This window comes from Thunnus maccoyii, chromosome 1 (assembly GCF_910596095.1).
Source record: "Thunnus maccoyii chromosome 1, fThuMac1.1, whole genome shotgun sequence".
Taxonomy (NCBI): domain Eukaryota; kingdom Metazoa; phylum Chordata; class Actinopteri; order Scombriformes; family Scombridae; genus Thunnus; species Thunnus maccoyii.
In genome coordinates, this window is record NC_056533.1 from 20,231,339 (window position 1) to 20,243,806 (window position 12,468).

The 12,468-nt window shown below is 38.6% G+C and overlaps 1 protein-coding gene across 1 annotated transcript in view; it reads right to left on the reverse strand.

Annotated features, from left to right (window-relative positions):
* Positions 1-4,958: 4,958 nt before the first annotated feature.
* prtga (protogenin homolog a (Gallus gallus)) overlaps positions 4,959-12,468 on the reverse strand; it is a 30,973-nt gene continuing 23,463 nt past the window's right edge. The window contains exons 12-19 of the mRNA XM_042415044.1: positions 12,180-12,366; positions 11,299-11,426; positions 10,951-11,121; positions 9,061-9,240; positions 8,796-8,919; positions 8,529-8,670; positions 8,087-8,200; positions 4,959-7,201 (exon numbers count right to left, since the gene is read on the reverse strand). Coding sequence (XP_042270978.1) covers positions 6,803-7,201; positions 8,087-8,200; positions 8,529-8,670; positions 8,796-8,919; positions 9,061-9,240; positions 10,951-11,121; positions 11,299-11,426; positions 12,180-12,366 — 1,445 coding nt within the window. The 3' untranslated portion in view covers positions 4,959-6,802. The remainder of the gene's footprint in view (positions 7,202-8,086; positions 8,201-8,528; positions 8,671-8,795; positions 8,920-9,060; positions 9,241-10,950; positions 11,122-11,298; positions 11,427-12,179; positions 12,367-12,468) is intronic.

Genomic DNA, 12,468 nt, shown 5'->3' on the forward strand with positions numbered 1-12,468 from the left:
TGTCACCTGCTGAATGCTCACCTGTCATTAAAACATGGATCTGTGGTGCTTTAGTGCAATGATCGTTTAATTAATAATAACACTGCAATATACTGACATTTTATCACCTCAGACTCACAAAATAATTATATTTATTGGACCTGAGCGTATGCCAGACTGTCTAGAAAACTGCACAAAATAGGACCATTAAAAACTCTCATAAAATGTTTAGTCAGATTAAAACTACACTGAAAATTAAGAGGCTTCTAACACTAAATAACTACAGTAGGAATCATAATATATTGATATAGAAGTCTTAAATATATACTATATTTTTCTTTTGTTTTTTGCCGTGGATGTATTATAAGAGCTCTTACAATACATCAATGGTTATCTTACTATGATTTCATGATGGATCAATATTTATATCTGCTGTTAACATATAATAAACCAGTAGAGGTCAGTGTTGCCAAGGTTATGGCCATTTTTTTATAGCCAATTTGCCGTCTTACATTTAAGTGTAAGGGTGGATATGGCATTCAGATCATTTCTGTAAAAAGTTGCATTATCACACCGTAAAATGTCCAGCCTTTTTTGCCGGCTCTTTTTAGGGGGGGACAAGGGATCTTGCATATTCTATATCATTGGAAAGCTGGGAACCTGAAGATTGATTTGAGATGCAGCTCAGCACTGTGTGTCATAAATCTGTAATGAACATTGTGTTTTGGTTAGGTGCCTATTCGAATTTTGAGAGTTTAGAATGTATAAGGGCTTAGAGCATTATGATGGAAACATATGATGGCCATTTTCATGCTCAATGTCAGCAATTGTTGTTGCAGCAATTTTTGGGTTGATACCATTTGTTACACAGATTTGGTGCAAAACTTAACTTAATTTTGACCACTCGAGAATTGATAAAAAATGGTCAAAAATCCCTCTAAAACACCATATTACCTTGAGGAACACCATTTGGAGATTTCTTTAAGAATTGCATTTTTTTTGGTGATTGGATGGCAAGCACCTCTGTTCTGGAAATTGTTCAGAAACCTTTACATTGTCAATATACCTGGGAAAGCCAGGTATATACATCGTCTGAATGTCCTTGGTCTCTAGTTTGTGGTTGTAAAGTTTCATGAAGCTGTGATTATCCTAAAGGTCACAATAGTTCATTTTATACAGTGAGGTCAAGTTTTCAAAAAATGGTCTCACTACGATGAAATGGCTACTATGGGGACTAACATCATTATACATGAATACAATTGGGCTCATTGAATCTACAATAGTCTCAGCTTTCCAGTCATATCCAATTTATGCAGTTCCAAGACTGTTTAGGGACCTCAGTATTCAGAAATACTCAAATACACCATTTTTAGAATAGGTGAAAATTCTACATTTATAGTGCATGCAAAAAACTCCATGATTTTTGCCTAGAACTGCATGGGATTAGAATAAACTGGGTATGTGTGTAAAAGGGAGACTGGTGGGTACCCACAGAACCCATTTTCAATCAGATATCTTGAGGTGAGAGGTCAAGGGACCCCTTGAAAATGGCCATGGCGGTTTTTCCCTCGCAAAAATTTAGCCTGACTTTGGAGTGTTATTTATCCCTCTTCCCAACAAGGTATCATGACATAGTTGGTACTAATGGATGCCTTAGGTTCTAGTTTCATATGATACCAGAACATCACTCTAGAGTTTAAGAGGTAGTTTCAAAGTTAAAATAACTTTTTATGCAAATGATTCTTACAAGGTGTTTGATTATAATATCATATTAACATCTACTTTACTGATGATCATTGAAGCATTTTAATGTGGTTTAATGTGGTAGATGTTTGATGTGTTTGTATGTAAAACTACAACCTAATAGCCTGTTAACAAATGTTAGATAAATGTAAAAAGTACAGTATTCTCTAAAATGTATTAGCTTAAATAGGAATCCTCAACTACCTTAAAATACTTGAGTACAGTTTTTGTACTCAGTTACTTTCTGTCACTGTTGAGGTGTGATTGTTATCATTGATGTGCAGTTGATTGGTACAAATTGTGTAAAATCTCCTCCCAATTTCACCTTCCCCTACCTGCATCACTGCTTCCTGGATGGGCGGAGCCTCAAAATCAGTACAGACCACCACCTCACCTGTGGCTAATGTTTGAGAACGAAGAAGCCGGCTGGCCTTATGTGGATGTTTCATCCCTCCAATAGTTTGATCTGTACGTTTCTGCACTTATAGCAGCTTTAGTAGTTTATGATTTATTTGCTGTACAGATTAGGTTTCAGTGTTAGTATTTCTTAATTTCTATGTTTACATAATTAATTGTGTTTTAAGCTAAATTACCTTTGTGTGGTGTAGCCTGACCGGAGTGGCTGGTCACTTGGTAGGAGGCAGACACAGGAAACCTTGTCCAGGTATGACAAGGTGGTTTATTTACAAGAAAAAGTGGCACCATGCTACACATGTAACAAAAAAAAATTATGTACAAAAACAAAAAAACAACTAAATAGTTAACTTGGCCTAACTGATCAAAACTCAACTCATATCAACTGAACTTATATTAACTTATCATCATGTGCACACAGCTACACACTGATGTACTGTCAATGCCACATAGCTTGTAAGCTATGTGGCATTGACAGTACATCAGTGCAATGGTGTACATGGTGAAAGTAGGGACAAAGGTGTATTCTCACCCACTTTGTCACACTTTGATTTAATAATTATTGAAATTATGATGTCTAGATTAATATCCTTTATGTTTTTCTTCTGTTATCAGATAAACCAGTTTCAGCTATTTCATAATAAAAGATTGGACTGGAACTCCTGCCTTTATTTATCCGTCCTAACAGACAAACCATTGAACTGCTGATATTCCTGGAACCAGACTATCATTAGGAGATATCAGTATTCCTTCAAGCTAAATATCCTTCACAAGTATTTCTGTTTACTGAACATCATGTTTGTACTTAAAGGAGCAAGTAGAACTGTGGATGAAATTAATAAAACTAGACAGCAGACTCTTCTCAGATACATCAAGATAAAATATAGAGCCGTTTTATCTGATCTAGTTCTGTATTTAAATCAGCACAACATACTGAACACACGTTATTCAGTTCTTGTAAAAACAACCGCAGACTTGTTGTTACTTTTGTACTTTTATTTGAACTGAGAATCAAAGTTTTCCATCATTAACCACGATCTAAAATCTCTTAACTAAACATTTTTGGCAAAAAACTTGCAAATAATTTTGATGACAGACAAACTGACAAAATATAACAAAGCATTAACAGAAAATATCAGAAAACATAATAATTACAAAAGGTACATTCAATTTTTCAAGACAGAAACCTGCTTTCTCTTTGAGTTGGAGCGGCTTTGGGTCCCCCTGAGTTTGACTGTAAATATGACCCGCAGCGCTCCGCCCCTGCAGCCGAAGCCGCAATTATTTAAACACAACATTACTGCAAGAGGGAGAACAAGAGCGAGTCTGTTCATATGCAGACCCGCTTCTGTTTTATCCCTTTAAATTCACATGCTCGGACAGGAACATAATTCCAACATAACACCATTCATGAGATGAAAGACAACAGACAACATCCCAGAGCCTTAATGTGAACGTTACATCTCAACCAACCTCACACACATCATTGATCCAGGTCTACTGCATCTACACTTATCACAAGAATAATAAAAACTGAGGTAGCACTTACAGTACAGCATGTACCTGTATGAACTACTAAAGGCCCAATTCAGAACCTGTATGAGTCCAGCAGCTGTGTGATTTATTATCATGACATGAAAACACGAACAGATGCATTTTTTGCAAAAAGGGAGGTCAGTATCTTATCACAGGTAAACGTATCTTGATTACAGTATTTCAGATTTAAAAAATAAACATGAGTTTATTTCAGGTTTTATTCAGGTTCTGGACTGGGCCCTTGAAGCGCTAATAATACAGAATGGTAGTGGACCCCCACTTAAATATCAGCTCCACAGCATGAGGGGCAAGTATGAATACTTTTAGGGTTCAAGATAAAACAGAAATGTGACTCCACTGTATCATTAATCGTTTTTTTCTTGAAAGGCAACAAACATTTTTTTTTAAAAAAGAAGGAAAATTTGATTTTGTGGAAATAATTGATGATCAAGAAACACAGCGTACTATTCCTCGTAGTACAACACATCATATAACGACAGCGTAGGTATGAGAACATAACACTCAAAGATAGGATGCTTTTAAACTGATCTCTTGCCAATTTGCAACGGTGACCTTTAAAAAAAAAAAAAGAAATCTTTGGTTTACGTTGTTTGCTTTTCAAAAGTTTAACTGATTGTGTCACATTTCATCCCCAAAATTCCCCTGATTGAATCCTCTACAGAGTCCTCTGATTAAAAAGACAGCCATGTGAAAACATCTGTGCACCCGCTGACCTCTCTAAGGTCTTTCTTATGAGACACAATAATTCAAAACTGCAATAATCTCCATTTGTGAGGCCATTAAAAGCATAAATTATTAATATTAGATCTCATAGGTCACATGTATTTCCTGTAAGAGAAGTATTTTATATCCCACGTGAGGAAATGTACTTAAATACCAACTTTTAGATTATTTTGTAATTATTTTTTACTCATTAACAAGAAGAATCAGTGGGTGCACATTTACATGACTGCACTGTTGCAACACAGATAACTAACCAATATAATATACTGTATTTATCTCTTATAATTTTCACCTACAATGTACAGACATCTGTTTGCAACAGTTTTCGAGGAGCTTTCCGACAGGATCTTTTGGTTTGTGTGCATAATACTGATTATTAATCGTCACTCCGTCCTCCTTGAGTGCCCATGAATCCTGCCAGCACTCCGTCAGAGTTTTAACCCACAACGCTCTACGCTCGCTGTTGTCATGGGTCAAGGCCACTAATGTGCAAGGCTTTGTTTGTGTGAGGGAGCAGCACCTCAACTGATCTCCAAGGCCGCGTTTCATCTTTGGTCTAATGTGTTCGATTATTTCACATTCCTCAGTAACCTTCTGCCAGAGATTAGTTGAGAGACTAAAATAAACTTAGGTAGCAAACAACTATTTGGGTAATAATAGCGTCAAGTCACCGCTGCACATTGGCCGATAATACAAAAACTACTTGGCAGACAAGTGCTAATCTTTATCTACTCTACAGCAAAACAAAGAAAAAAAACTACCTGGAACAAAAGTAACTACAATGTGTACTCAGTAGTACATATCCTCTAACAAAAATATAGATTTTCTTGAAGTTTTATGGTGTTCATTCAATTCTTCACTTTTATCTCTGATTTAACACTTCCATTGCTTTTACTACAATCATTCTTCATGTGTTGCATCCTCATGTGGAGCTTCTCCTTCAGAGGCTTCAGCATCTGAGACGCTTTCCACATTAAGGCCAATTATAAAGCTTTCGGTACCGACATGCAGCTGCAAGCACTTTTGGTGTGTAACTTTTTAACACAAATAAAAAAGGAAAACATTAACAGACAAAACAGACATTTTAGGACCTGAGGAGAAACTACAGAGGAGGGGTTTCCATCTGCGGGGAGGGCAGCACAGGCATCTGAGCTACTAGCACACAATGTCAGAGATACATTCATCGCATATCTATTTAGGCAGTTACACACTACAACGGTTTAGTACTGAGAAGATACCCTGTCAGTTCACCATGTAACACTACATGACTTTTCAAATGTACTAAACCTTGTTCCCTGAGTTTAGGAAAACAATTAGACAATAAAATAAATTCTTAAACGAGGTAGTATAAAACAGGAATAGCAAGGGCAGCTGCACATATGAAACAAAAGCAGACATTCATTATTTTCTTTCATACCATTAATCAATAATGGACAGAAATGAAGAAAAACTCTTAATAATACTGGCTCGTCACCTCAGCAACGCCTGAGGAGATAAATAACTAACTGTATGTGTGTTTTACATTCGAGAGGAGACCTGCAGAGCTTTAAGTGAGAGCTGCAGTGCCCTTACTATCCTGTAAATCAGAACAAAGTAAGAGAAAAAGACAAAAGTGGGATGACAATCAGAAAAAAAAGTCATCAGGAAGTATCAATGTTATGTAACTGAAGCATACCATCACATAACGTAGGTATAAGTAGTTATTAAATATACAGTGGAGGTTTACCTGCAGGCAAACCGAGGTAGATAATCAGCGAAAAAGGACTCACGGTTTCCCTTCGCTCCAGTGATAAACTCTTAAATAATGTCAGAAATTTCACTTTTTCACATTTTTTTAAACATTCATGGTGGGTGAGATTTTTTTTTTTTCAAAAAACATACACACACAAATAAAGAGAGAGAGAGGAAAAAAAAGACATTCACTGAAAGAAAAACAAAGAAAGAAATTCTGTGACCAACACTTCACATGGCAAAAGGCCTTTGTTGGCTTCCTGTTCATTGTGTGTTGGAACAAAAGATGAAGGTTAAAAAAAAAGGTGTCTCTTTGTTACTCTCTCATACAAACAGTCCTGTCACACTAACATTCAGGCCGGCGGTATACTTGCTACGGAAAAAGCTGTGTGGATTAAGTTTAGACAAATCCTTCCTCGTTGAGTTTGTCCGGAGATTTTTGACCGGTTTCTAAATCCTCTTTTTCTCTCCTTAGTCGTGTTTTCTTGAGTGTTTGTCACCATGATTTCCTGTTTAATCTTTGTGTCCCCTCACTGGCATGAAGTGTAAATAAACTGATAATATGAAATGTCTATGAGAGGATTTCAGTTGTTTGACTTTGTTGCAAGTAAACCGCCACCTTCACATGCAAACTCACACACACAAACTCACACACTTAGAGAGAGAGAGCATACTGGGAGCTGCTCTGGGCTTCATGATGACAGCCGCCGTTCTCCGCAGGCTGCACAAACTTCAGGTCAGTCTGACTTTCTTCCATCAACTCACTCTTCTTTTCAGCAGGGCCGCTGCAGTCTGAGCCTCCGCTGTCCTCTGCCGACAGAGATGGCGGGCGGCTGCCGGGAGTAGACGACAGGTTGGTCATCTCCGTCTCGTCGTGAGAGTAACGACCTGAGTCGCCGGTCGCGTGGCTGCCCTCGCTGGTGGAAGAGCCCTCTGAATCTCCGGGACGCCCGAGCAGAGCATGCAGGGTGGAGGGCTGGTCCGGAGACAACTCCTCTTCGTAGGTCAGCACGGTGGTGCCGGGCTGGAAGCAGGCGGTGCCGTGTCTCATATTCTGCAGCACAGAAAAGATGTTGCCGCAGTTAGTCTGAATGTAAAAGGCTCCGTAGTATTAATGCAGATAGCTGCAACCAAAAAACACAAAAGATCTCATGCTGCCTTCACATGTTATCATGTGAGTTGGAATATCAAGTGGGAGCTGAAACAATTCTGCTATGATGTTTATTCTCTCTAATGTTCTTCCTCAAAGTCCCGTCTAAATTCATTACGCACCTTAAGTGCTTCCATTCCTCTTAACTGGTTGCAAAAAAGATAAATAACACTGTCAAAGTAACATTTCCCAGTAAGACCCAACCTCTAAACCCTCCTGATATCCTCCATTTGTCTAATCTGGAGTTAAACAAATGTGAAAATGAGAAAACAGAGCTTCTGAAGAGCATGAGGACTTGTTAAAATTCACTCATTACTTTCAGCACTGAAATATTTTTTTGGCCCAAATTTAACTAGTTAAACTAGATTTTATTAAGTTTATTCCCAGATAGTACCTCCATAGTACTACCTCCAACAAACACCACAATATGTATAGTTCACCTAATAGTTGGCAAAACAGGTAGGATGTTAATGCAGCCAGGGCACAAAATTTGCACCAGCCAAATGCTGGTAAGTAGCTGGTAGATTTGCTTCACTAACCAGCCAAAAAACTATGGTGGTCTATTGAGAGGCTGGTAAAATTTGAACATTCACTAGCCATTTGGTCAATGGACAAAAAAGTTAATTTTGCACCCTGAATGCAGCCTGAGAGGCTCAACTCAGGGAAAGAGAGTTTATTGTCATTTATAAACAGGGAATAAGCAAAGGATCGTAGGGATTTTTTAAAAATCAAACCAAACCAAAAACTGCTGATGACAATTCAACAGACAGGACTCATTTTCAATCTTACCTGCACCACTTTACTGTCCTTTTTCCCGTTACTGTTGAAGGGAAACCATTTCTTTTTCCTTTCATTGTTGGGCTTAACAGGACCGAGAGAATTGATAATGAGATTTGATCCACCCTACAAGAGAAAACACACCTTTTTAAGTATGAAAAAGGTATCTGAGAGTACTGTAATTTGTAAGATGTGATGTTAAACATACTTTTCTCTGTAATATGAATATGACTGAAAGTGAAAGTGAATTTTATTACAACTACATGTTATGTGGTTTTGATGAACTTACATCAGTGTCCACAGACTTTGTTGACAATTAAATTCCACAGCTAATGTTCTGATATTAGTATTATTTATTATTTAAAATTTAATTCGTTTTAAAAAGATGAATAATTCTATTTCACAACTTTACAAAGCTTTTCCATGAGCACATGCTGTACTCAGTGTTAAGCACCTTGGCATCAATGAAATGGTTTTGACTCATCATGGGCACGGTCACATCAGCGCTCTCAGCTTGTCCCTCAGAGGCCGGAAGTCCTACAGCTGACGCAGGTGTGCTCACTCCTTCCCTGTACATTTTAACAGCGGAAGATTTCCTGCAGGGAAACAAATGTGATGTCACCACAGGCGGAGGATACTCGAGGAAACTCGGCTATGGTTGCCAAAGAAACAATATGTATGGGCCCCCATTTCTGTCACTGTGCTCACACACACTGAATACCTGTTTTTGCCTCTGCAGACGATGATGAAAGCGCAGATGATGATGCAGATGAATGCGATGCAGACTCCCACAGTGATCCCCGTCATTGACTTTTGGTCCAGGTGGTAGAAACCATCAGAGAAGACTGTGAAGTGTGAGAAAATGTCAGATTATCCCTGTGATTGCCAAATTATAGATTCATTAAGTAACTTCATCCCCGATAGAAAAGACATCAAGTCTGAAAGATATTAAGTGATTCTGTCAGAATGATGTTCGTGTTTCTGACCTGTTGAGTGTGTGGAGCCATGGGAGAGCCGAGGATCAAGACCAGAAGAGTGATCTGCTCGTACTGTCAGCTCCACCGTGTGAGAAAACGGTCCGTCGCCCATGTTGTTGGATGCGGAGACTTTCACAAAGTAGATCTGTCCAGGCTTCAGGTTCTCCAGTAGAGCCATGGTGATGCTCCCTGTCAGTGAGATTCAACTCATTCAAATTTTCCCTTATTTACTGGTGTTTTATCAAGGTGTCTGCAGGCCTCATGTATAAACAATGAAAACAGCAAAGTTTTTTGTTTTATATCCACAGTTTCTGTTTTGGCTTCATACAAAGTTAGAGTCTAAAATTACCTACTAGATGAACATTTATAACTAAACGTCTGTGAAACCAAAGGCGACAGTACCCAAAAATATTTGGACAAGTTAAGAATGTCATTAAGAAATCTAGTTTTGACCTTAGAAATAGTAGTGGTAACTCAAAGTTCACTTACTAGCTTTTTCCTTCACTTTCAATTGTATCCATACTCCCATTTAATACTTGGGTCACGTGACGACAAGTGAAGCTCTGGAAAAGCTATTAAGTGGACCTAGAGTTAAGATTATTTTGTCAAAATCTACTCAATTTGTAAGGGATCGTAAGAACACATTATGTAATCAATCTAAAACTCACAAATATTTGTAACAAAATGCAGTTCTTGTTTTTTAAAAATTACAAGTCAATTAACGAGAAAATAAAGAGATATTTATTTAGGGTAAAACATCTGAGGACAGAGTGTGGTGGAAGCTGTTTTTGATCACATACTGAAGACGGCATATAGCGGTAATATTTTACATGTAAATATTGTTAAATATTGTTAATATTGTTAACATGGAGGAATATCTTGAATAAATATTGTAATTCTGTTACTGTAGAGACACACAAACATCTCTGCTGACTTCTCAGTCCGATCACTCAGCTGAAGAAGAACAGGACTTTTGTAATGCAGTGAAAAAAAAAAAAAAAACAATCCTCGTAGCTGAGAGCAGTTTCTGAGGGGAAGGGTGGGGGGTCAGGAGATCAGGGCCATACACATTCCCTTATCCAGTACCACCCAGTCTCCACACCACCAGGGTCCCAGCAGAAACTGAAGGGGGGTGGGTGTTCGGTTTGAGGTGATAGGGGGCTGGGCTGGAGGGGCTTTGTGAACGGCTTCACTTTTGACCCCTTCACCAGTGGCAAAGGAGGGATTGTGTGTCTTTATTGTGTTTCCTGGGGTCATCTGCTCCTAAAAACACCTACGCTGTCCAGAGACCAGATACAACAACAGCTGTATGGCCACTAATGGTTGTTACAAAGAGAAACGTGTCTTTTAACTTCCAACTATTTTGACTTTTGAAAATTATCCACAAGAAGTTTTATACTTTCTGGATTAAACTACAAAAATACTTTTTCTCACCTACATTTCATCTCTGTGAGCTTTTCATTCAAAGGTTATTTTATGTTGAACACAATTCTCACTGTAACAGTGTTACAATTTCAGGCAAATCTCTGATTTGATAATTGTATTTGTCTATTTGAGACACACATCTTGGTACTAAACACTGGTACGCTTGTGAGCTGTATTTATATATAGATATGGTTCAAAAGGACCTTTGTGTGAATTAAGTCAATAAGAAAGTAAATCAAAGTCTTTGCTGTAATCACATTAAACCTCTAAACTGGTCTCTTATCAGTAAGACAAAAGAAGTGAGCTTGACCTGCCCAAGCACCATTCAGGGATCACAAAGAAATAGACATGGATTGAAGGATGAAATGAGTTACTGATTTCCAATAGACCATTTGTCTGGGACAGGAGGAAGTCTTTGTGAATGGACCCCCCTCTCCTGCACACCTGTATGACCTATCTTTATACGCATCTTACCTTCTCTTTGCAGCACTTGCCATTCCCCGGCTATCCAGGTGTTTCTGGAGGCGTACAGGATTGTGTAACGTGTAACAGCTAAGTTGGGTTCTTCTGGGGGCTTCCACGAAACCAGCGCTGTGTCCTCCTCGATCAGAGTCACTTTTACGTTGGAAGGAGGCAGCATGGGAGCTGGGAGGGGATGGACGAAAAGAACAAAGTCAAATAAAATACCATGGATACAACGACAGAATACAAGGTGTCTTCTCATAACTCTGAGCAGCTTCAGCATTTGAAAATCAAACAATTTGTGAAGAAATAATATAATTTTCCCTAATTCTTACTAACGGAAATGTTTTTTGCACTCACCTTCAGGGAAAGTGCTCTGATAGACCACAGGACTCCAGGGGCTGGACAACTGGTCAATATGAAGGCGAATGGCAAATTCATACTTGGTGTTGGGCTCAAGATCTCGCACCAGAAGGCTCTGCTGATTCCTGTAGATGAAAGAGGTTAAAGAAACACAGAATCTTAAAGGGCCAGTTCACTAAAAGTATATATATTTGCTCCTTAGAGAAGGATGTATCCACACAAATGTATGTTCAGTGTGATTTGCTTTGAGGTTTGGATATATTTGTTGTGTAGATTACCTTTATGGAATACATTTAAGGGCATTTGACACCAAAAAAATACATTCAGGTCCTTCAGTCTCTTGAAATATTTTGATGCTCTTATTACGTTTAATAGTGTTTTTGGAGAACTTTTCCTTTAATAACAATTCTTGCCCAGCAGATGGTGATATGGAGTTGTGCTGACAGTGAGGGGAAAGAAACAACAAAGAGCTGCTGGTGACCTGTAAACTTTCCCCAACAAGTTTGGGGGAAGAATCTGTTGTTACAGTAAGTGTTAAGTGTTGTAAATAACACAGCTGACTGTAGCCTGTGATAATCAACTGCTGCTGAAACGTCAAGTGACTGTTAATCAACCATCATAAAGTAAGCTGCACAGAACACATGATTACATGTGTTACATCTGGTTTTGCTTGATACCTTTCTTTCCAAACAGGAAAGTAACATGCAGTATTCTCCACAGATTGATTAAAACACGGTTCTGTGTCTACTGAAAAGGTAAATAGACACATGTAACAGCTTTATAAGGCCATTTTGTGTCAAACGTGTGAGTGATGTTCAGCTTGTTGTGGAGTTCTGCCCACAAGTAGACATAAGTAGATATTAAGGAGAATTCCTCACGTCTGCAGGTAGAGCACCAGGGAGGCGTTCTGCAGGCCGACGGGGTTGCAGCGGACAGTGTAGTTGACTGAATTGCTGGAGGTGAAAGCTGGTCGGCCCCAGTGCAGAAACACGGCAGTTGAGCTGTTGGTCTTGGCATAAACGTTGTGTGGAGGTGGTGGAGGAGGCACCAAGCGATCTCGAACAGCTGAGAAATACATTGATAATGATGTTATTTTTCCCACTTTGGGTAAGTACAAACAACACCATCATGCCTGAGACGCAGTGAAAAACGTCTTCAAGTACTTTA